Here is a 26,547-nt window from a genome sequence, read left to right on the forward strand (position 1 = left end):
GGCAGGACACCTGCTAACATCATTTACTTATGTACGTGTTCCCACTGCAAAGCAATTATATTATTTCAAATATTTCAAAATGTTCTCTATTAACATCTAACACAACTCCAGGTTATCTCATGAATCAGTTCTTCTTCATCTCGCAGTTTGCCTGCATCGAAGTGAAGATAACTTTATGTTGTCATTGTTTGTAAAAGTCTAAAATTACTTCATTTATAAGTCAACTCACTTGTTTACTTTCACTTGACTATTGGAACACTGAATACTAGCAGATGTTTAAGTAAGTAATATTTTGTTTATGTGTGTAAAATGCATAAATTTAAGACCTTTTTTAAAATTGTTTTCACAGCTTGGATCCTATCTCTCTGAAACTGATGCCTAAGACACAACAAACCAGACAAAGAAATTGTAATGCCATAATGTTTATATGGGGTTTTTTTACATAACAAACCAGACAAAGAAAACCCAGACATGACCACGGAAAAACCCCAAGAGTATTTCTTCAGAGTATCCATGCAGATTTCCCTGAAGAAGGGTGTATGCACTTACACACATGGGAGAATAATTGGCAAGACCATAAATCCTACCATTTAATTTGGAGGTGGTTCACAGTGAAACACTTCAGATTTCAAGGGTGGCAGAAACTGCATATTAAGCCCAGCCTGACAGCTCCAGAGTCACCACGTGCATTCTGCTTTTTGCATTCCACACCTTGCAGAGCACTGAACGCGGCTCCCGGTGGTGATTCCCACAGGGAACTCATTACACCTGAGCTCTGTGATCTGCAGCAGCTTCCAACTGATTTGCAAGTGCAGCTTAATAGGTTGGTTTTGAACTCTGGAGTCATTAGTGGTTTTGATGCAAGTCACTTTACAAAGGGTGTAGAATAGTAGCTATGATCAAGATGCGCAATCTAACAGCTCTCGGAGTCTAACTGAGGGTGAGAATGGATACTTTTTATGACCGTTCTTTTTCAAGCCCACCTCCTTGCTCCAGAAGAGCTCTTACAGAAACTGGGCTGAATGACACCTGGAGGCAGCTAAAACTCAACTGGAGAAGGTACAGGTATGGAGGACACCCTGTGAGCAGGGACTGGCTCTGACCTTGTTGTCAGGGAATAGTGACCTAGATAAAAAGTATATTTTATAATTAGCATGGCTCACTACCTGAGGATGAAAGAGTACACACAGTTTTACTCTCTTTAAACAGTTATAGAGAAGGTTGCTAGAGTTCCTACTAGATGTACCCCAAGTGTTTTATAAGAAACATTGTAATGCTTCCCATTATCAATTTTATTTTTTAAACCCAAACAGCTGAGGCTTGCAGTAACTTTATTCAAATATAAGGTGTTCTACTCTTGCCATAAACATGAAACATTTTACAGAACTTCATTACAGATTTATAACTTCAGATCATTATTGTTTTATGATTAAAAAATGAGTGAGTTAAGACAAAAAGCTCAACATCCTTAAACTTCATTTCCATTCAATCTCTAATAAATACCATCTGCTGTGTACTTTAGGGATATAATACCCGTCAAAAACTCAGCCGTATTATGAGAACCGGCACCAAGTTGATCTGAAATGCATATTTGAACAGATGTGTTTAAATTACATCTCTCTGTCTATCCACACGCATAAATTCAGAATAAGCGTGTGTTGATTTAAAATGCATAAAAAAGGGATTTGGAGATGCATCAAAAGTGAACAGCATCTCAATGGATCAAGGCTCGCATTACTAAAGGTCATCACTAAAAATAAAGTTTGAATTTATTAAGGTTTGCACCAGGGAACTGTTCTTGGGAACTGACTTAATGTTTGCTGCACTAAAGCAGCCATTGAAATTACACTAATTTTCTATGACCCTTCACTGTTTAACATTAGAGCTGTCAGGCACGGTCAGAAATAACAGGATCTAGTCATGAGTAACTTAAAATATTATACACTTTTTCTCAGTCTGACACAATGCTTATCACCAATACTAAATGTCTCAGGCTCTGAGGACTGATCCATGTCTGTTTCAGTGACAGTCATTTAGCTCTTCACTCCGACACAGAGATCAGGCAGATAAAACAAAATGATTAACATGCCTTTTTGGCATGATGAAACTAAATGAAAAAATTGCAAGCAGAGCTCCATTAACAAATGCTAATTAAAAAAAAAAAAAAATCTGAACTTGTGCTTTCGCCCCTCGATAGCCTACAGTCCTGTAATGTTTCAGGGACTTTGAACATAAGACAGACCAGCCCAAAGGTCCACCTAAGCCAGTAGCCTATTGCTCGCAATGGGCAGCAGCAGAAGCCAAGGGAAGCATTTAAAATGTGGAGTCTCTCAGAGTCCCTTCCTCCTTCCAACAATTGGACTTTGTCAGAGAGGTGCTTTTGTGACCAGTAGCCTCCGATGGACTTCTCCATTAACTTCTCCAGTCTTCCCTTGAATCTAAACCTCTCCATATTGCAATTAATTGAAAGGAAAAAAAATTCTCTCTCTTTTCTGAGCCTGCCACTTCTGAGACTGCTAATTCCATTTGATGTCCCCTAATTGCTACACTGGGAGAGACCAGTAACAACTCTGTTCACCTTCCCAATACTCTTCACTATTTTACGGACCTCTGTTCTAGTCCCTCTCAATTAGCACTTTTCCAGACTGAAGAATCCTTAATTTCTTTTGTGTGACAGATCTGTCATACTTCTGATAATCTCTGTTAGTCTTCACATTAACATTTCCCATTGTACCATATCCTTTTTGAGAGGGGTGTTGACAGCATTTAACAATACAGGCACGATGAGACAAAAATCTCTGAAAGTATTTCCAGAATTTAGATAAGTGGTCTGCTTTTTTAATTTTTCTTTTAGGTTTGGGTTCATAGAATCATAGAATCATTTTGGTTGGAAGAGACCCTCAGGATCATCAAGTCCAACCATAACCTAACTCTGGCACTAAACCATGTCCCTAAGAATCTCATCTAAACGCCTTTTAAACACCTCCAGGGATGGTGACTCCACCGCTTCCCTGGGCAGCCTGTTCCAATGCCTGACAACCCTTTCCATTACAAAATTTTTCCTAATATCCAATCTAAACCTCCCCTGGTGCAACTTGAGGCCATTTCCTCTTGTCCTATCACTTGCTACATGAGAGAAGAGACCAACACCCTCCATGTTACAACCTCCTTTCAGGTAGTTGCAGACAGCGATCAGGTCTCCCCTCAGCCTCCTTTTCTCCAGGCTGAACAGCCCCAGTTCCCTCAGCCGCTCCTCATCAGACTTGTGCTCCAGGCCCCTCACCAGCCTCGTTGCCCTTCTCTGAACTCTTTCCAGTACCTCAATGCCCTTCTTATGATGAGGGGTCCAAAACTCAACACAGGATTCAAGGTGGGGCCTCACCACTGCCGAGTTCATTTGTTTTCTAGTAAGCAGGTAGCAAAAAGCAATGGACCTTGCACAAGGTAAGGGACGAGAGAGAAACGCCAATGACAGTTGTTTATTTCTAAGAAAATGCATGTACACCATTAGTAAACATTGCACACCTAGAGAAATGTTACACCCCCAAATCATTAAAATCCACTACTTTTACGACAGCCTTCTTCTGAAATTTACTTTGAGAACAGAGTCTGCAACAGGGACAACAAACTGGTAAAAATTTCTTGCCGATACAATCTGTGTGAAAATTCAGGAAAAGAGGACTCACACTACTGCTTTCCCATGCTATGGGAAAACAGAAACTGCCAAATGAAAGATGGAGGCAACAAATTCCCTTCTCTACATAGATACAAACATCATGCTGAGTTCCACTCTACCTGCTTCATAGGAGAAGCCTGGCATTACCAGCATATCTACACCTTCAAACCAGTATCAGCCTCCGCCTCTTTCCGAGTTATTACTGAACAGAAATACAGAAAAATGTAACTCTCATTAAAAGAGATTGATTGATGAATATGTTATCTCAAAAATAAAGCTCAGCAGAGACGTCTTCTCAAAAAGTCAAGGACTGTGCAGCTGACTTCAGCTGGACATTAAATAGTTGGGAGCAATAGCCCTCTCCTTATTAAATTCTTTCCCTTTAAGGCATGAATCTGATGGAAGTGAATAACTTCTTGCAGAAACACACTGCCTAGGTGAGGTTTAGAAAAAAAAATAAGCTAGAATTGGCGACAAGAAGGAAGGCCAAGCATGTTTCAAAGGCAGGCCACAGTCAGCAATGTGGCGCGGTGGGGAACTGCAGAAGCTGTCAAAGGAGTACTTGTATGACGAGTTGCAAGACTTCGACAGAGAATTTAAGACTTATATGTGAAGTAGAACCAAGAATGGATCGAAGAAGAAAATTAAGAACTAAAATTGCCATTGGGCCAGATGTTTTATTCCAAGGTTTCGGTTCAAGATCACTTATACTAAGAACTTCTGCAGCCAAGAGAGAGGAAAACGGCTCCTGGCAAGGCAGGCATTAAAGCAAAGCAAATTTTGAGGAAAAGGTGCTCAGCTCAAATGAGTTACCCCAAAACAGCTAACAGATTTAAAAGAGACATAATTCTCTCACATCACATGCCATACAAACAACTTGGCTGGATTTTTTTTTGTCCTATGCCTTTGTAAGAAATCATCATATGAAAAGTTTTCCAGTCACAAACATCTAGATGGGAAGGATCAAGGTTGTGATGGAAACAGCAGTTAACAACACATGCACGAAGTTCACTAAGCTTAACATAATCTCCACTCCATTTTCAAAGTACCTAACGAGATACAACTTATACCACACTAGCTGAACATCCAAAACACAGCAGCTTACATGCCACATCCTTATCAACGCAGTACTTGCAAAAGATGTTGTTATAATTAAAAATCTAAAGCACAGATTCAGGAGAGAGCGAGTGGCAGGCGGGTCGGGTGGGGGAAGGTTTTAGCAGCTGTAAGCCTTTTTCCTGTACTGTATGGTAACTAAAAAGAGCTGCAGTTTTACACCAGACAGGTTTTGCTGTACATTGCTATACATTCCTTAATATGAATTTTTTTAGCGGTAGTATCCCTCACGAAATTCAAACCATCTAATTTGCAGAGATGCTTTCCCCAAACAAGTGTAGGACACTGCTACCTCTGAAAACAAGAGGCTTTGAATGTCTGAATATAGCAGCAAAGACAGTGTACAAAGGTAATTGGATATTTAAGAGGATGGATTTTGAAACTGAGAACAGAATAGAAGAATATCAAAAGAGAGCAGCATTTTGGAGGGTGATGTTATGATAGCTACAATTCTGCATTCCTAGTGAGAGATGTTCATAGCTGCAGACTGAACACCTGTGGCCCAGATAGCCTTCAGGACAAACAGCTGCACAGAACATGGACAATGTTTCTAGATAGGCTTCAGATTTATGTCTTCATAAGAGGAAGATCTAGTAGGTCAAAACCTTTTCCTATCACTGCTCTAACACCTTTTTTTTTTTCTTTAAGGAGCAGTATTTGTACCTGACCATACCGAAAACGGTTGCATAGGGAACTACTGCTTCCGTGAGCAGTATAAAAAGGAAATTTGAATAATGATAATAAAAAAAATTCTCCGTTCTAAGAGTAAGTGTGGCATTTGGCTCAAAATTCCACATATAGACCCTCCCCACTCCTTAAAGATTCAAAGCTCCTGTCATGTAACTTCAAAGTTTTTCAGTTTTACTCCATGCTACATTGGCAAAGGTGACAATACGGTCTTAAAACTTCAGAACAAAGTGTGACACAAGCACTGTGATGTGCTTGAAACACAACCCTATATAGCTTCAGAATTAAATTTTCAGAGGTAACATTTCAGACTCACAAGCAACGCTAAGTCAAAGCCCATGAGCTTAACTTCAAAGAAATCTGGTGTGCTTTACTAATGAAAGTGGAACAAGATAATGTAAATTATGTTCCAAATAAACACAATGCAATGTAAGTTGGATCACTGGGAAACAGAGAATTTACCTTGCAAGAACTAGTTTAAAGAAATTCTGAAGCAAATTTTCCAGTGTGTGTGTATAAAGAATTATTCATTTGTGTAAAAACATAATTGGAACGATACACAGAAAGAGCTGGGCATGGCTGTTAATGGGCATTACTGGAGCGACAGCACACAGTGAATACTGTCTGTAGATCACTGTCTCATCTAATTCATGATATGTTCTGATAGCGACCTGAATTTAAAGAAATCACATATCAATCTTTATAAGCAAGCATAGTTCATTCAGTTAACTGGAAGGCAGCAGAATGACTGCGAGAGGCGTCTGTTTTCACCCAAACAGCAGGTGAGTTCAGAATATAAGAGACTCACTTAAATGTGCTGGATCAGCCCATAACAATAAAATATTATTTTATATATCAGAGCAAAATATTGTAGCTTCACTTCCAAATGGAGGAATGGGCTTACTCTGCTATACAGTTGAGGACACCAGGCAGAAAAAGCCAGATCACCAGGATAATAGGTTTAAAATCTCCTAGTTCACCTTTCAGAAAGATGGCCTCAATTAATCAGGTTCTCACACTCTTTTTGATCTTAACATTTTAGAAACAGTTCCCCTTGTCTAGAATTGTCAGTAATTTAAGAACATTTCTTTGCAAAAGGGAAAATCAGTTTAGTACTTTGGGATCTATGCAAGTAATCAATACATGTATTCCTTGAAAAGTTTTGATGAAGAATGTTCAGATGCAAACATTCACAGAGAAGTACACATACAGGGCATCATAGGTAAAATCAGAGTAAGATGATATTTTAAATGTGGACAATTAGTTTGTCAATGATAATACAAATTCAATAGATGCTGTTGCCTCAGGGATGCTCTTACTCATTTCTCTATGTTCAGTTCAGTGAACTATTTCACTTTCGATGTGATACTAAGTTGCAGATGCCTTAAAAATTACAGTCAGCATGGTTTACAATGTCTCTATCAGGACAATAATATATTTTGTCACTTCAAAACCTTTAAATACAGTGAAGGATTGTTAAACATGTATAAGTTCAGGTGCCTTTTCTTAAAGGACTCTGATTTTGACAAGTAGTGCACAGTCACAACTCTCAAAGTTCTCAAAGTAATTTAACAGTAGCTTTGCTGTCTAAAAGCAGACTCCCTAAATGGGACAATCCAAAACATTTCCGACAAACTTAAGAGGAATAGTGCACACCAATATAAGGAGAGATACCAGTTTACTATATTTTATCCCACAAAACCCCAAAGTTATTCATGAACTCTAAATATAATTTAGAAGTTTGAAAAGCTAAATCAAACCACCCCAGCTATTCAAACAGAAGACTGGAAGGTGGGCACCTGTACTATTTTGGGTTTGTATGTGTCAGGTGTCCTCCGTTACACAGTGGAGAAGACACAGTGCAAAGGTGTTACCACATTTTCAAGTAAAATAGGCAGAAAATTAATATTTTAAACTCATAATGTGGAAAAATAATTATTAAGGAAACTTGACACTGTGAGCAGTTTCCTGCTTTGACCTATTGGCGAACAAATCTACAACTGAAGGTTAAAAAGAGAATGAGCACAAAATCAACAAAATATTGTTATCATTGAAGAAACACCAAAAACAAAATTAAAAACATGTTTTATGAAGAATTAAAGGATATGACAGCATCCCAGTTATGGGAACAAAGCTCTTTGGCATCACTATACCATTACAATTGGAATAGGTGATGCATGAAAACTCTATTTAGGGAATAAGGTTTCAGGTAAATTTAATAGCAGTGGAAGATTATTCAGATGTAGATGAGAAGAATAATGTATTTTCTCATATATGAATCTATGTAAATAGACAAGAGATAGGTTCACTACCAATTGAGTCTACCAACTTGATTCAAAGCACAGCAGTAGTATCTGAAGATTAAGGGAAACATATTTTCTTGTATCTTGAAATGGTAAGACTGAAAGACCTGGCACATGAAACCACACGACCCAGAGTCTCTGAGGCTCCCACAAGCAGAAGATCAGGCAGGATGACTACTATTGAAAAGGAAATGAAAATCAGCACAGAGCAGGGCTGTCAGTCTTGTAATGAGGAACATGATAAACTTTAGGAAATTCCCACAGAGCTGGTAAAAGTTGAAAAAACAATATTAATGAAATTTTATATAAGAGATGGAACAGAATTGAAAATCTCTAAAAACATCATTATAAAAGGACAGCAGTGATGTCCCTAGATAAGAATATTAAATGTAATAGTTCTGATAAAGGAAAACAAATGTTAGTACTAAAGAGACAATTAAAGAAACAAAGACAGAGTACCTTGACAGAGAGACTGACAGAGATGGAACAAATGGCATTTTTGAGGTTCCCAATAGTCTAATCAGAGAATCATAGTATAATTTGGAGGGAGGGAAGACCTCCCCCAAAAGAGATTGTGACACACTTCTCGCTGGTTACTGCTAGATCAGGCTTAAGCTGCAGAATTAAACTAAATCAATACTGAAAGACCTGAAAAATGTTTCAAAAAAATGGAACGATTTTGCAAACTGAAGACAAATTTGAATTTAATAGTTACCATGAACTCTCCTTGTTAAAGTCTACTTAAATGTAATGAATTATCATACAGAGGGAGCAGAACACAAAAACAGAATCAAATCAATTTAGTGGAAAGAGGAGTGTTTGCATTCAGACCATATAACTGAAATTGCTTTTATCAAATCACATAATGTTCCACAGTGGCCTTTGGGCATCAGGTAAAGAACCTGGAAAGGCAGCCAAATGCCCGCCAGGCACAACGGTTCCCTTTTGGCTCTGCAACGCCAACACAAGTCATGAACAATTCCTAGGCAGAAAGGCAGACTATTCACAACCAAACGCTGTAAATTTCCAAGCTGAAATCAGTCATCTGGGTATAACTTGGTGGGCCTAAGATGGACACTGGCTTTTCAATTTTGAGCAGAACAGGAGATACGGTATAAAAGGAGGTTTAAAGGAAGTGGCAAATTAGGATCATTGAGGAAGAAACAAGTATCACAGACAATTTAAGCTCATTTATTATGTAAAAAATACTGAACTACTAATGCAAAGCTGCACCTATGCAACAGCATTCTGAAAACACTTATTTCATGTGGGCGGAAGGTACAGACATGTTTTAAGTAGATAGAAAAAACATGAATATATTTAGAAATTATTTATTGATGTAACTTTGAGTCCATTAATGGAAAATGTTTCATCCTCTGTGATCTATTTAAGCCTTTATGATTCACAAAACCTCCCTCTCCTCAGTTTCAGTGCCAGTGCTGAAATTCCAGGGATTTCAGTAGGATGGGTTTACAGCTAAGATGAGTAGAAGACAGAGTAGTAAAGAACACCATTTGGAAATATTTATTTCATTTTACACTTCTTGATTTCTAGGACACTTGTGTTTTCTAGAAGTTACCTCAGTTTTCAGCCTAAAAATATGCTTAAATGTTAGTATTTCACACTTCAGGGGAAAACTGAATATTCAAAACAACAAAAAAAAAATCTCTTTGGCATTTGGATTGGACCTCTCACTACAAGAAAGGACATTGAGGTGCTGCAGTGAGTTCAGAGGAGGCAACAAAGCTAGTGAGGGGTCCGGAGCACAAGTCTGATGAGGAGTGGCCTCAAGTTGTGCGACGGGAGGTTCGGATTGGATATTAGGAAACATTTCTTCATGGAAAGGGTTGTCAGGCATTGGAACAGGCTGCCCAGGGAAGCAATGGAGTCACCCTCCCTGGAGGTGTTTAAAAGACGTGTAGGTGTGGTGCTGAGGGACATGGTTTGGCCATGGACTTGCCAGTGCTAGGTTAACAGTTGGACCCAATCATCTTAAGGGTCTTTTCCAACCTAAACGATCCTGATTCTGTAATCACAAAGCAACCATGTTCTAGGGTGAAGACAAAGACCAGTTATCTACCTATATACCACTTTGAGAAGATGAGTTATCTAGATGTAATCACACAGTGGTATATTCAAGCACTCGCAACTATGATGTTCATTACAACCGCAGTATCCAAAGGAGCACCCTTCAGGCCTGTCTCTTTCTGCCAGTAGTTCATGTAGCAATAGGGGTGGCTCAGTTCCCTTCAAAGACAGAATCCACAGATCAGACTTAACTCTGAGAAACACAGCTGAATTGAAGAGTTAACTGTGTAGATATCATATCTCAAAGTGAAACCAGTTATGGGTAAATAAATAATCTCTCTTCTTCAGCTGGACTGCCAGCAGTCACTGTAGATAATCCAAGAATATGGAAAGTCTGAAGAAAAGCACATGGAGTCTCTGAACCTAGACTGAAAGAGAGCTATGGCAAATGCAGCTTTATCCTAGGCAGCCTCCTCACTAGGGCTGCACTTAGCAAAGATGGAAGTGAAGATTCTATTGTCCACTTTGCATATAAAAAAATACACAAGTATGATGCTGAGCATAGTTGTGTAGAGGTCTAACTGAAAGAGCTGTTTAAGAAGCAAGTGATCCCTATTCATGACTTTGTAATGTTCCTTTCATCTACTGCGAGACTGAGGAGTCTGCCAGCCTCTCTGAACACTTCATCACTGGATACAGGGAGTTCAGGGGTTGCTCTTTAGGGTTCTCCCCTTACGCACAGAAGGTAAAATGCAGGCACGATAAAAAATAAGCATCTGTAAAGGAAAGCATGAATTTTAAGAAAAGTAAGACATACTGACTTTCCTAAAATAACTGAAAGTTGGAAATCACCTTGGAAAAGGACTTCAGAAATGCTACATGGGTGACCTTGCCTTTATGGAAACAAACAACAAAAGAAGAATCAACCATGAGAGCACAAATCTCCTTTTTCCTTTCAGCTAAAGGATAAGCTGTCTTCAGAGACAAGAATGGTAGTGAGCTCCCAAAAGATACTGAAAGGTCTAAAACCCATTGTATTTGTGGACAGGTGGATAGAAAGGTGCAAGATTTTAAAATCCTATGCACCAGATTCACAGCTAATAATTCCACAACAAACTTGTTTTGGAGTAAAAGGTAATTTTGCATTACCTATGGCAGCCTGTATTGTCCAAAAATTCAACCTCAGTCTAGCCTTGGGCTATGAGTCTCTACCTAACTTGCAAAGGTATCATTTCCCATTGTGAAATCATTTCTTTGGGCCTTCTTCAAGTCTCAGGAACTTGGCAGAAAGCTGCATAAGGAGAACACACACTCTTGCACCTTGGGGTTGCGCCTCGCCAAAGCCCTCCAGTTTGGCTTTCTGTGGAGCCAGTGTCTGTGCTACTGCAGTAACTGAAAACTTGGACTGTGATTTCCTTGACAAAAAAATACACTGAATTTAAGAAGTAAAAACTCTGAAGATGCCATTGTGAGTTTCTGGCTTAGGGCTCAACCATCAGAAAGATAGGATATTTAGATGCAATGTGTTTTCCTCTCAGAAAGCAAGGCAGTTTATTTATTTTTAAAGGACTGTCCACCAGAAAATGAAAAAAAGCACTTTGAGGCAAATAGGAAAAGTCGAATCTATACCAGGTCAGAAATTACATTCTTGTTTCATTGTAAAAAAAAACCCCAGCACGTCACAGGACAAACCTCAGGCTAGAACTTTAAAAATGAAAGAGTAAACTAATAAAAAGAATTCATCAGAAGTATTAGAAGAGGATTTAAAGTTAATATGAAACAAATTTTTGTGCCAGAGTTAACAAGTAAAAGCAGGATGTTCTAACTTAACCAGAAGTGAAGAGAAAATGAAGGAACGATTAATGTCTCTGCAAACTCTATGCAAGGGATATGAGGCTTGGAGCATATCCCTTACAGATGCTATATTACAAAAAAGACTAAAACAATCCCCAGTCACTATTGATGCATAAACATAATCATAGTTTGAATGCACATTTAGCTCAATCAGTGAAACAGTTTTATGTTCTAAAGAATTTGCTGAACATTTTCCTTGGGAAAAAAAAGTTTATTTGTATTATTAACGAAAACATGAAAAGATTATCTCACTTAAGAGATAATTACTGTACTTCACTTTGATACTGTCAAGTAAAAAATGTATTTTATGAAAGCGTATGTTAAAAGACAGATTTCAGCTTTTGCTATTCTCATAATGATGAAAGCCCTCAAAATACCTAAAATAATTTTGCACTCTGTAGAAAGTATGACTAAGTAATATTAGGTAGCCAAGAGGACAAAATCAAGTTATGACTTATTAATGGAAGTCCATAGAATATTTAAGACATAAACGAATCAGGAACATATATCTTAACCCAATCATATCTGATCTTTTATTAAGTTGAAACATTTATGAAGACAAAAATCAGGCAACTCAGACTTTTTTTTTGTATAGCTCTGTCAAATACATTGGCAAGGTACTAAATATTCTGTTCGCCAAAGTTCAAAATTATTATAAATGGCAATAACGACTTTTTTTCTTTTTCTGCAGAAAGGACACATGCTATGTCATGAATCTAGAGTGATCTGGAATGGCAAATGTACAAAAATTCAGTTACTAATGGTAGAATTAAATAATTCATTGTAACTTTTGTTTACTGTGTCCACTGGATTCTGAATTAAGCCACACATGTAAACTTCCCTTCACTATAAGTAACGTTTTCCATATCTCCATATTTCTTATTTTTATTGTGAATGCAAAGTTCGGGAACTGTTTCAATTTGTATGAATTGTTTTTATATCTGTAGCTCCAATTTTTTAAATGTCTTATTGATATAGAGTTACCCTGCTTCCATTTAAAAACTAAATCTAATATACTGAAAAGTTGATAGAACACTGGTAGGTAGCTGGTAGGTATGACTTGTTACCATTTTTAGAGCAGATGGGCTCAATTAGATATGTACTGAGTGGAGGAACAATCCTCTTTCTAAATGAGCTTGTATTCAGATTTAGAACTGTCGTGCTTATTAGGACAGACAAAAAATATGGAAAATTAAACAGTAAAGTTTAACCTATATTCTGTTTAGATGGTATGTCCTGGGAGTGGTTAATACAAAGTCACCTATAAAATACATGAAAATAGTTAAATTTCAACAAAATGTTTCAAAGTAGTTAACTTTCAAAAAGTGTCAACAAATCTCATAATAGTTTCTTCAGGAGTTTAACAAGTATTTGACGATCATTTACCATCATAAGGAGGTAAGGAAATAATGCAAACGAGTGGCAGTAAGACAGCTTCTCATTTTGTTTCATCTTAAGATTTGTGCTAAAAATGATCCTCCAGGGGAAGTACAATTGCTCCCTGCTAATTTCTAATTAATGTTAACTGTTCAGGGATCACAGGCACACATCCATGGGAGAATACAAGGTAAAAATTACCTTCTGCTGTGTAAGATATAAACCTTGACTCTCAACAGTCTCCCAGGTACATAGACATAGTTATGCAGGCTCTAACATAAAAACTGAGGGAAGATGATATCTGCATGCATGGGTACATGTTCAAATGTATAAAGAAAGCAGATAAGTAAATAAAATGAAAAAGTAAACTGCTTTAAACTTTGTTTCCCTGTTCTATGGCATGTGTGAACAACACTGATTAGGAAGTGGAATGACTCACAAAGACATTTGGCTTTAATTACACCAGGCTGTCAATGCCGAAATAGTGCTCTGCACTATAAAACAATGCTCTGCAAATTAGGGCTAGAAAATGCCTCCTTTTGTTCGAAAGACACAGAAAATAATTTTAGGTAGTATCTATTTTAGTCACTTAAATATACTTTAGCATTTTGAGCACGCTTTTAAAGTTTTGTTATAAGAGCTTCTGCATTGAGGATCCGATCTCCAAAACATGCTCCCCTTCTAGTCTTAGAACTTCAAGCACAGTTACTATTACTGCTGTGTTTAAATTTGTAATTTGTGACCACAGTGAAATGATTAGATGTTTAACTAAAATTAAGTGAATCTGTAACACTGCACCCAAGCTTTTTTGTACGAGACTGATTCGAATCTATTGGGGTTAGAACACCCAAAAGTTATTACCCTAGAGCTGGACTGCAAGTCTGTACAGAATGGCTTTCAGGTCTCAGAAGTCGTCTCTCCTGCTAAGGGTCACGGCTCATTCGAAGGCCAAGCAGGGAGGCACCTCAGCACCTTACAGCAAGCCAGAAGATGATTAATTTCTATGACCTCTTGGTTTTGCCAGTAAATATTTTATCTAGGTTTAAGAAGAAATGGAGATGCTCTGGGTTTATGTTCTCCTATGCATAAGGTGTTCGGACACAATAACTTATTTTCTGGCTTGAAACTGCACCTGAATCACAATTTTCTGGTAAGTGGACTGAGAAGAATTTACATTGCTTCTTATGACTTTACATATGACCATATTTGCAATATTGTCTTCCCGTTATAAAGTAATTTAACAGCTGTATTGTGGCAATTTCTCCTACTAAACAAAGTGACAGTTCTACATCATGAAGAGAAGCAAAATATAAAACCAAAAAAATGCCAAGTGCAAGAGATAAGCTATTCAGTTGTGGAAAATAAACTTTCATCTGCTACAGCTACTACTTTTATGCGCAAACCTTCTAAAATCTTTGATTTGCGATTAATTTGCCATATAATAAATAAGAAGTTCACAACTATAAATGTCATTCTCTTTATAAAGAGATGAATCATCAACTCCAGCGTACAATTTACAGACCGATATAAAATGCACATGAATAAAAAATTGAGCTTCCCTGATGTAATCCACATCACAGTCCCCAAATGAATGTACCCAGAAAACTTCTGGGTAGCAGAATTACTGTCTCTCCTGCAAGCAGTGGTGTTATAATTGTACAGCTATACTTTTAAAGAGATTTAACAACTTTTGTGTATTTCCACTTAGCAGTTGGCTTCATTTAAGTATTTTAGGGCTAAAGAAAAGAACCATTAAAGGTACTGATCAGCTATAGAAGCACTGCACTTTTTATTTCTTCTATCATTATTTGCAACATATTTTCCCTGAAAGCTTGACACAAATGTAACTTTGATCATTGCTTATCAGCTGGCTAACTACCACCTTAATCAAAAATTCTTTTGTGCTATATTGTTCTGTATGATCAAAATAATATGGCTTATAAAATTAATTTATTACCTAGAATTCTGCCGAAGATCAGAAAATGTACACATATAAATGAATACTTTTTTTTAATGTACCAAATCCGAAAATTTAATACCATCATCAGAATTTTCTCATCTGAGCACTATAAGGTGTACACATACTGCGTCTTGGATTTGTGTGTGTACCAATATGCTAGCACAAGAAATACTTAAGTATCTTAACATATGTTTGGACAGACTTAAAAACTCAGGATCAAATTAAAACTGAGAATTAGATGTCAAATCAATCTGTTATTAAGCAAATAAACATGAATTAGTTATTATTGTTTTAAAAACAAATTAGACTTCCTCCTCGATTCCATTCTAAGTTCTGACCCAGACACTGAAACACAATGACAATACATATACAGAAATATCAAGGAATTGATTTCAATTATTTTGTCTTAAAAAACTAGAGTAATGCGGTATCTCAGTAAGTAAAATCGAGCATTTAAAAACGATAAATATTAAATGTTTTAAGAGGACTAATTTCTAATACTTCATGACGCTTACAATTCCTTCCTTTTAACCTTACTACAGAGTTTATAACATTACTTCCAAAAAACCACATTCACATGTCCCCAGGGGGAGAAAGAAGAAGAAAAAGATACCATCTTGCTACACCTAATAAACTGGGCATTGGGTGCACATTACTAATTCCTACTCTACCATGTAACAGTACTCCCATGAGGATTTTGCAGAAAAAAACTGCAGAGAAGACTGCCCAGAAAAAAAGAAAGCCTAACCATAACTACATACAGAAAGCATCACTCCAAACAACCTTGCTAGCTAGTTATATTTAGTAAAAGAAGTAAGCCAGCTTCTATGACAAGCATAATAATAAACCTAAATGCTTTTTACATTTAATAAGGGGTCATATCTTTTCTTTCCACGAACCATTCAAAAAATACTCCTTCAAACTTCAGCCAAAGCAGAATATCACAGTTCTCTGACCTCAAAGAATCCGACGTGTGAATGCTGTGTGTGCCCATTAAGCCTGTGCTCAGCAAGCTGAGCTCATCCTGGGCACTTTATTTCCCAGGCTTCACCCTCCAGTTTCTATGCCTGTCTGTGGGAGTGGAACAGGAGAGTCAGAAAAAAACCAACCCTCTCGTAATGATTCTCTATCTCCAGAAAAATATTTGTATTATTTAGAAGAAAATTCTGTAAAACAGAAGCACCATGCATCCTGCTTAAACAGGTCAGTATGCAGAAATTAATTGCTCCAGAAGGTGAAGATCAAAAACTATGGAGCACACAGAAATTCTGAAATCACAGTTTCTTAAACAGTACCTTCCCGAAAAAATAGATAGGCTGAAGTTACGTTTAGTGCCATCTAATCTTCAAAGTACTCTGTAACTTCAGAATTACTTTCTGTTAACATCACATTGCATGACTCAATTTGGACTTCGGTATTTGCATATGTACACCCTCAGGCTAAGTGTGAACAACATGAACAACAGTCTGACAGATGCACCAGTAACAGAGTAAGCCACGGGAAAAGGGGGATTGCAGCCATACTCTTACTGCGAATTTGGGTAACATACGGTAGCTGTAGGATACGCATACACAGAAAACAAATACTCCTTTAATACAAAGGGTACTGTTATGTCACACACTGAAATCCCAAATCTCCTGTTCAAACAAGGTATGCTCCTCTTTAACACAACGACAGCTTCTATAAAGTGAGTACTGTGAATGGCCGAATAGATACCCCATGGGCTTTTACCATTATTTTACCCCACACATCAGAGGTATTTTTTTCAACCCAGTTCTATACTTCCCATTTTTGTACTACCTCTATTTAGTTATAACCATACTACGACATGTCCTATAGTCCTCCAAGTTGACTCTTAATCACATTACTTATGGAACAGTCCTAAGCCCATGCATTTTACAATCTCATTTAAAATAGAATCCACTTGGTTAAAAGCAGCAATTGGAAGGAAGAGGTAAGGAAGGATAAGCATAACACTGAAACATCAAAAATTTGTTTTAAAAAAAGAATAACTGATGGGAATAAAAACTTCTCTTTTATATTAATTACAGTTATTAAGCACAGAATCTAGAGTAAAAATACTACAGAGGATTTATTCCAAAGTCTTCTTGTGGGCACGTGACTAAGCAAAAATGTAAGTAACAGTAGTTTTATGAAAACGTCCTCCAAACTGCAGAGAGCATGTTATACCATTACTTGTATACTCTTTAGAGTAAATAACTCCCGGTGTAATAAGACACAAAATGGTGTTCCCAGTAGGAAAATGACACACTATTTCAAGGTAAATGTTTTCTGTTGCTCTTTAGGATTCTAAAAAAAAGAAAACCTGAACTGCTAGAGATCACTGTCATTAAAACTTTTGCCATACTCTCTGTGTTTTCAGAAGACTTCTGTCAAGCTAGAATTAACATAGATGAGGCTGGGTTTTTACACTCACATAGACAGAGACTTCAATAATTTCCTTATCTATCCACACATATTAGAAAGTAAATGCTGTAAAGTGAACCAGATAAATATTCATGTTGTTCATACAGATGACCCACTGTTAACTCACTCTTAATTTTTTTTTTCCTGAAGTGCCTATAATAAAGTTCTACAAATAACCACAAGTCTAATGAAAACTCCACTTTACCCCAACTTCAGCTGCGGCTTCAAGTTCCCCTTCCAGCAAAGGATGCTTTCCCCCAGCACTGTTATAGACACAGTTTATCACTTGTACTTTACAAGACTTTTGTGCTGTATCTGGTGAATGTGTCTCTTCCTGCCCCATTTTCATTTTTTGTGCTAATTTAATACTTTTTACAAACACTCAATTCATTTAAAACACCAAAAAACCAGACACATTTGGTAAAGTGATTAGTTCAGACTCCAATTGCAGACAAAAGACAGAATAAAGAGAAGAGTCTAGAGACTGAGGTATAAAATTACAGGTAAGTATCAAATACACTCAGCAATTTCTTAGCAGAAAACAGCATAAGGATTTTAAACAGATATTTGCATTTGCAGCAGTTAGACTGACAGAACAGATGTACTAGAACCCATTTAAAAAAGCCTAAATCTGAAAGACTTGTCACAGTTTGTTAGGACCATGATTTTCACATCTGCAAAATGAGCTGAATGATGTCTCTCTCTGAGAAACAAAAGCACATTTTCAGAAAGAAAATGAAACACATTCATGCAGCAAAAAAAAAAAATGTGGGAGCTGTTATATCCTACTTCTTAACTACCTGCCTTTTGAAAGTGGCTATAAAAATGTAGGCGAAAATAGTAAATGGTTATTTAAAAATTATTCTATTCGTTGCCTTCAAATTCTAGTTTCAGTAACTGGTATGATAATGCAATAAAGACAATACTAGTGCCACAAGGCCTGGGATAGTTTCAAAACTGCAGGTTGTCTAGAATAGCTGCAAATTTGATGATGACTCATTTAGCCCTTTATATTTCAATGTGGACTTAATAATATTCAGGAGCTTACTATATGGACATCTTTCAGAAGCAAATTATTTACAGTTACAAATTATTTACAGAGTTCAGAATTTTCTGGATCATCCAAACAACAATACGTAAAGGCAAGCTTTCATGAAGGTATTTCTTCACTGTTCACTATTTCAATCAAAATTAGCTATTAGAAAATGGAGAAAAATTTCAAGCAGGAGACTTTTGGATGGCAAGATAATTCATTTGCACAAGAAATAAAGACAGAGACCATGGTAAACAGCTGACTGCCCACATAAGCTTTTATGGAGTGTGCTATGATGCCCAGAATAAGAACAAGGTCACAAGAGAAGACTAGAACCTGGGAAACAAATGACTGCTTGTGAAATTGTTCAGAAAGGCAAGAAAAGCCACACTGGAATATACCGGACAAAATTATATTGAGAAAGTGGACTAAGAAGTTTCATTCAGACAGTCAAATATTACTGTAAAACCCAAGACTGAGACATTGCTCCCAGCCACACTATTTTTCCCTGAGGCTGCCTGTCTAAACATCCAAGCAGATGCAGCCTGGCTGCCACTGCAACACAAGAGACACAAGTCATGGCAGATCAAAAGAAACATGAGATGGTCACTGCTGAATCCCCTAAAATCCCTAAAAACAGAATGAAGAGGCGGCCTAGGAAGCTGCTGAAGGTAGCATTTATTGGCTTAACTCCCTGTAAAGCAACAGGGCAGAAGGGAGTCTCCCTGAAGCCAGCTGTCCCAAAGGACTCTATAACACCTTCTCTCAATTTGGACAATATCTCCAGTTTCTTCAGATGTTCAGCAGTTGTCTATAGTTGCCAGGCAACTAAGATCTGAGTTTACACCTGAGTGATTAATCTCCTTCCAAGCTTGCAATTTATTTTCCACTGCACACCTTTACTTTTGCTCCTGTTTTTGCAACTGCATATAATTATGGATCTACGTTTGCTGAAAAATCAAATCTTGATTACCACTAAAAGTAATGGAAGATAGGACCAGCTTGACAGTAGATCTGATTTTAATGAACATGAGAGAAATAGTGCAAAAAAAAGAACAGAACTTTGTGCCTGACAGAACTGCAGGGCCTCCCCTCTGGCAGCCCAACTTTGCTGCCTTTTAGATGATATTGGAAAGCTCAGACGTTTCCTGGATTAATTACGAGACCCTCTCAAGTGAACAGCAGCAGCCACCCACAATTAGTATTGCACTTCTATCTCAGAGCACAAAAAAACCAAACTGTGAGGTAATTATGCTATTTTCCAAACCAGAAAGGTATAGTGTTTCAGCCTAGTTCTACATTTCCCTACTTTTTTTTATTCGTCTGGATTTTGGTTTTACAATGCTCTTATCAAGGGGCAGTAATAGGGCAAGATTAATATAAACTCCGATGAACATCATGACTGCTTCACAAACCAGAAAGGTAAGAGAATGTAGTATGGTCAACAACAGCAACTGAAAAATCTGGAAAACACATTATCAGTCTAAGTATTTTTTAACGGGTATATAGGCATATTGCTGATTATTCAACAATTACAGAATATGACATTCAGATCTCAGGTTTCTTTAAAATATATTCTAATTGTTTGCTTTTATCAGCAAAAGTAAATTTCAGGGGATTAAGTTGCAAAACGTCGAGAAAATTAAAGCAGTCGCATGCTTCTTGCAACTAGAACCATCACCTTTCAGAAATATAATTTATGCCGCATCTTGAAAGTTGAGACCACTTGAAAAGCAACTCACATTTTGATATAATGACACCACAATTAAAAGACTTTCCAATATAATACTAAATTGGTCACTGGATTAAATTTACTTAGCAGCAATTTCTAAAGCTCCGTATTTAGCTGTAAACACATTGAAATTAATATCTCAGCCAGGAATCAGTCTTGCAAATAGTCCCTCCAGACTACTGTATTAGTCCCTAAAGTCTCCAGACTAGGGGCACTAGCCCCTACAGACTGTGTACAAGTTGACCACCTAAATTAATCAGCACATCCTCATTTCCTTTATGCTGTTGCTCTCTAAAATAGTTTACAAATATATTTTCAGTAAGTATATATACACACATGTTATATCTGTAGATCAGCTATGGACCTATCAACTGCATAATTGTATTTTTCTGAATATTTGAACTTCATGAAATTTCTGTGAAAAAAAAGGTATGCAAAATATCAAAGAAGAAATTTCTAAAAAAGGATAAAACAAGCTTTCTGTAGTTCGATTTTTCAGTCTAATGGATTTGTCTTTCTGGCTTTACACTCTATATATTTTGCTACCAATCTTAACTATAAAAATGTTGTCACCTGGCTGGGGAGAGTGGCCCTAAAAATCAAAGTCTTGCATACAAAAAGACTGAACTAGAACATTAATATTCATCTTTACAGTTATTTTCTAGGGTCCCTGCCTGAAGAAAGAGTCCTCAAAGAGAAGAAAAAACTGACACATCTAACTTCACAGTCTCAGAGGGCCTAGAATGCTCCAATCTTTTAAGAAGTGTGTTTCAACACAAAAAGTATTAATAACTGCACTGCCGAACTCCAGCTTCTCTGTAAGGCGTTCTGTGCTCAGCAAGATATGAATAAGTCCCCAGTCTCAGGAGATCCCTCCGCAGTCACTCCTGGCTCTCCAGAGGAAGGAAAGGTGTTTGCTCCTTCTGGAAGAAAAAATCCCCAAAGCGGTGGCCTGACTGATAAAAGAAAGATTCCAGAATACTTCGTATCTTTGGGGTTCCAAAACCAAAAAGATGACATGGCTTCTTTTCCATCTTCTCTTAATTTTTCACTTGTTGTACTTAATTTTTATTTGCTTAGATGTTTTAACTCAAGTTATTAAGGACTTAACTGATCACTACATAATTCCTTGATGTGTGGCTTTACTTCTTCAGCAGGTCAGCCTACAGAATTATTGGTTAAATAGAGTTTTAGGTGAAGATACTACCAGAGCAGATGTCATGTTTTAGAGATGAAAGTGCCATTTGGAGTCTACTGATAAGATCCTGCACATTTTGTGTAGGAAGCTTCTAGATGACTTTATGGCCCTAGGAGTAGGGAAAGGAGCTATAGGAGGTTCTACTTTTGTTTTATTTTTCCTTTTTGGTAAATGGAAGATGGAAATAATCCCTTCTGGCTATTGAAGTACTTCAAACACATATTTAATTCTAGCTATTCTGGCTCTAGGATCTGGAGTTGTCTACAGCAATGCTAAACCCTGGCAATCTTTGTGCTGAGATCTTTATGGGAATATCTGTATGGGAATGTAATAGCTGGCTGCTGCCGTAAGAGGAGAGACTACAAATGAAGATGCTATGCTCTTAAGTGCAAAAGAAAAAATAATACTAGTTTTACAGATGTGCACATGTTCAAATACCCAAAACATTTTCTCTGCTTTGCATAGCTTCCTCATCCTGCTGCCATATGGCACAAAGAATTTTCCGTCTTGGTATTTGGAGACTGTTTCCTAACAGGAAATACTAGATAATTTGGTAGTTTCTTAATAAGCAGGATAAATAAAGGTTATTATTATAAATAAAGCTTATTATTATTTAAAAATAAGACATCGAGCCAATTATTTCTTCCTTCTTAAGTTCACTACACAAAAGCCCATGGAAGAAGACGTATGTCACAAATTACAGTATATTCAATGACCAGCTGTTTTAAATTTGGATATTAAGTAATTCTTTCTTCTCTGTGTGCAAGAACTGAATGATTTAATAAATTCCCATATGTACCAACATGTGCCAGCTATACTACGTTATCGAAAATCCAGCTGCTGTTATAATAGCTGCCAGTGTGAAAACTACTGAAGAGAATAATGAATCAGCTTGAAGTCAACTAAGACATAAACTGAAACAGTTCCCACTTAAGACACATGAGAATACAATATATCTGTTAATTAAAAACTAACACTGACCCGCAGTCACATAAAAATTAAGTGCCAAGAATTCATGTGCATTGTTTAGGGTTGAAAATTAATACCCAATCAACCTGTACAGAGACAAGCAGCTCCATTTCCATCAGTAATCCTAGATGCATAGGAATGTCCTACAAACTACACATATAGTTTGCAAAATATATTCTATTCTGTTGCAGTTTGCTTTTCTTTCTTACAAATCAGAATTCCCATGCAGCTCTTGCATGACATATTTTATATAGCTAGACACTTGGAACTTTCAATGAAAAATTATGAAAATTATTATGAACACTTGATTCTTTTATGAACCAGTATTTGAACACAATGTAAGAGTTAAAGGTACAACTCCACCACCCTTAATTCATTAAAACAAGCACACTAACAACAAAAAAAGCAGATAAAGAGAGAAAAGAGCCAAATGAGGTGACAAAAATAATTCTCTACAGAGCTATGTTTAGGACAATTTGTGCAGAAACATTCATCAAAATACATCAATATTAAATTTTAAAAGCTAAGAAAATACTTTCTTGGATATTAAACTATTACTTGTAGTTACACGAGCTTTGCAGGTGAATCTTCATCTTCAGGCCAGTGTAAGTAAATAACACATTAGGATACACACTTTCATTTCTCACAATTAACTCTGTTGTTAAGGGAAATAATTTTGAAATTATCCTAGAAATCCTCAGTCTCATAAGCAAAATTAGAGTATCACTATATTGATGTAAATGTACATCAGCTGTAGGACACAAAATACTACTTATTAAAAAAAAATCCCAACACATTCACATTTGCTGGAGCTGGATCATCTCCAGTACACAAAGTATACAATGCTCAAAAGCCACATCAGAGAAGTCTTCAACTACTTTAACTTCAAGCTGCCTATATATAGTAGTTTAAGCATAAAAAAGAGAATGTATTATTTGAAAAAAGATTAGGAATATATTGACAAATTAAAAGCATGTCATGTAGAGACTTAAGATACTTATAAAAGCTCAAGCAAAGGGGCAAACCACATCAAGAGGCTTACAGAAAATTCAAAGACTTAAAGCAACTCATTCTTCTTCATACCTTAATTACTAAGTTGCAAGTAATTGTGTTTCCAGCCACATGTGCTTGACATTGTAAAAAAAAGAGTACTATTATATTCTCAAATATTCATAGACTTACTTTTCTTTAAGGAAATCCACTACTTGTTTGAAGTCTGCCACGCAGTATTCTCTTTTCATGTCCATAAGTACAATATCAGACGCTGACTGGACCGGTATGTGCAGAAAAGCATAGACTCTTGGATGATTGAGAATCTTCGCCATTTCCTAAGAATTATTCAAAAGGAAAAAAAAAAGCTTTAAAGCATTATGAAAACAATACACAAAACTTCTTTAAATTAATATATGTGGTAAGCATCAGTAGCAGTACTTCTGAAACCCAAACAACACTGAGCTGCAGTGGCCCATTTTGAAACAGTAAGGACAGGTGAAAATATTTGGAAGCAATTTTGTTTAAGACGATAAGAAGAAAGCGAAGGGGTTGCATTTCCTTTGCAACAGGGATGACATTCCCTACACAGTATTGGTTATCCAATGAGGAGAAAATTTTGAGGGAAAGTATTGTGAAAATTGGTGCTTTCAGACAGTGTGTTTTCCATTTCAGAAGATGGCAAGGGTTAGCTGCTTTCTGATCAGAGTCAAATAAGTTCTCAGATACCAATATGAGAATGTCTCTAATTGGAGTATCCATAAATTTGGCCATTTGCTAATTAAGGTATATTGGGCCATTTACAAAGCTGCTGCAATACTGTTCTGAAATATGTTACCTGTGTTATTTCAGAGACAAGACTCCAGGAATTAAAAGTGTTTGGCTATAAAATGGATGGAATTAATCAGGGACCAGTTAGTAGCAGAGTGACAGCTTGAAAAGAGACAGTCATACATTTCGTACAAATACAAAAGGTCAGAAAGAAAACAAAGTAAAGGTAATAGCAAAATGCAAACAAATCCCCAAATCAAAGCCTGACTGAGGCTTGGCAGGGTAAATGAACATGAGATGGAAAATAGAACATGGTGGTGACATTTCTTTCATTTTTATTATTTACACAATTAAGGACATATAGTCTAGCAAGAAAGTTTCAATATTTTTAAAAGTTGAGACACAACAGCATCTAGATTGTGTGCAATGTGGTACAATACAGCCTGTTAATCTCTAACCTGCAAAAAATAACTGGATTTGGACAAAGAACCATACTACACAATACTACACATACAGAGCCACGTTTTCACTCCAGGTTTTCCCTTTCTCTCGGCGCAGCGAGCACACAGGACATGGCCTGGGACCGAGCGCTGCCCGGCTGCTCTTCTGCCATGTGCGTTCTGCACCTCCAGCCAGGCTCACTCACACCATCTCTCCTGTTTTCTTCCGCAGGACAGATATTCTGTCTGACAACACGTGCTGCAAGATTCAGTTGTTGCAACTATTTACAAATTCTTCCAGACCATTGATCGGCATCTACATTTTCTCTCTGTATTTCTACAAGAGAAGGCAAACACCCTTGTGTTTTTAAACTCTCAGGTACTCGCCTTCTAAAAGCACTGATTTTTAGAGCAAGAAGAAAAAAATGCTCTCTCAACACAGACCTTTCATCTGACAAAGATCCGCATTCAAAACCTAAGCTCTCTCAAATCACTTTTGAAAGCAGTTTTGAAAGCTTTGAAAGCCACTACAAAAATGTCTAAGAGAAGTGGTTACATTATTCGGGGGAAACCTACACTATATCTTAGGTATGTAAACTAAACATTACAGTAATAACTATATCGATAATGGAGGGCATACAATTTGATGCTCAGAAGGGCTGTGTGCAGTGAACCTGGCTCGCAGTGGAAGCTGAAGGTAGCTGGCTTCATGAATAACAGAGTAAAGAAAAGGCCACCACGCATCCAAGCAAATTTTGTGTCCGTTTCAAATAGAACTGTTTGCCTATGCCCTTAATAATTTTAGATGAAACGGTGTAAAACAAGTTCTTGAAAATAAATAACAAAATGAAGAAAACTTTACTTCTCTTTTAAGCTTTAGCAAATACTGTAAACGTAGTTTATATGAAGCATCCTAGTAGTTATCTGGGATTCTTTTGCTTATCAGTAATAAAATATGTTTCTAAAATACAAGAAATGGCAAAAGGGCTGGAACTTAAGCTATGTACCACAAACCTATTGTTCTGCTTAGCTCTTGGTTCAAAGCACTTAATTCAATCTTCAAAAACAGATTTATGATATAAGAAACAGATAAAAGGCAAGATTCATAACATGTTTCTGAATCTGCCAAGTTCTTAAAAATATCTCACCCTACAATACAGAAAAAAAAAAAATTCTTTCTCACTCCTCTCAAATTTGGCATCTTCTGAATAACAGACTCTTCAGCATGTGATCAGTTTGTGAATTCTTTTTGAAGGTAATAAACTATTTATTAGAATTTCTAGTTACAGAAGTGTTACTTTCTTCCAGCTTTTCTAAGGCTGAGAATCATTTGATAGCGGAAAAAAATCCCAACCAAACCACCAGATTTCTATCCCAAACAAACACAGAGAATATTATGTTTAAAAGTTTAAGATTTTGTTCTTTCCTCACTGCATTCATACTAACAACTTTTACATTTTTAATGGTTACTTTTCAGCCTTAAAACAGCGATTGATTCTTTGCAAGATAGTAGCTACTTTCAAATTGTGTACAAAACCAGGCACACTTTGCAGGTCAGCAGGAACTCATTAAAAAAAGCGTAACTGCCTTGTATTTACCTGTGTTAAAGACACCATACATAGTAAAGCATGATAAACTACCTCGGTTTACCACAAAGTTTTGGGTTTTGAAGTCATAAGAGAGGAAATTCTCTAGTTATACGAAAATATTGGTTTCATTTGTCTTCCTCGCTTCTTTGCCTTAAGAAATGAAACTTTTGCTGCAAAGTATGAAAAGTGAAAACCAAATCCTAAAATCTAAAAAGTGTTTTCCTATCTAGAAGATCTCAAAAAAACATCCAACCAAACCCACTAGTTGCTTATCTTATAGCACCGTGCAGAATCCCGCTGGTCTCACATTTGATCTCCTTCAGCTGGATGTGGCCAAGAGGGAAGTTTCAACTACGCTTCTGGTAAGAGGAACTACCCCGATAGCGTTCAGCAGCCA

At 36.9% G+C, this 26,547-nt stretch overlaps 1 protein-coding gene across 1 annotated transcript in view; it reads right to left on the minus strand.

Annotated features, from left to right (window-relative positions):
- CDKAL1 (CDK5 regulatory subunit associated protein 1 like 1) overlaps positions 1-26,547 on the minus strand; it is a 417,324-nt gene that overhangs the window by 120,373 nt on the left and 270,404 nt on the right. The window contains exon 11 of the mRNA XM_065628520.1: positions 23,543-23,688. Coding sequence (XP_065484592.1) covers positions 23,543-23,688 — 146 coding nt within the window. The remainder of the gene's footprint in view (positions 1-23,542; positions 23,689-26,547) is intronic.

This window comes from Caloenas nicobarica, chromosome 2 (genome assembly GCF_036013445.1).
Source record: "Caloenas nicobarica isolate bCalNic1 chromosome 2, bCalNic1.hap1, whole genome shotgun sequence".
Taxonomy (NCBI): Eukaryota; Metazoa; Chordata; class Aves; order Columbiformes; family Columbidae; genus Caloenas; species Caloenas nicobarica.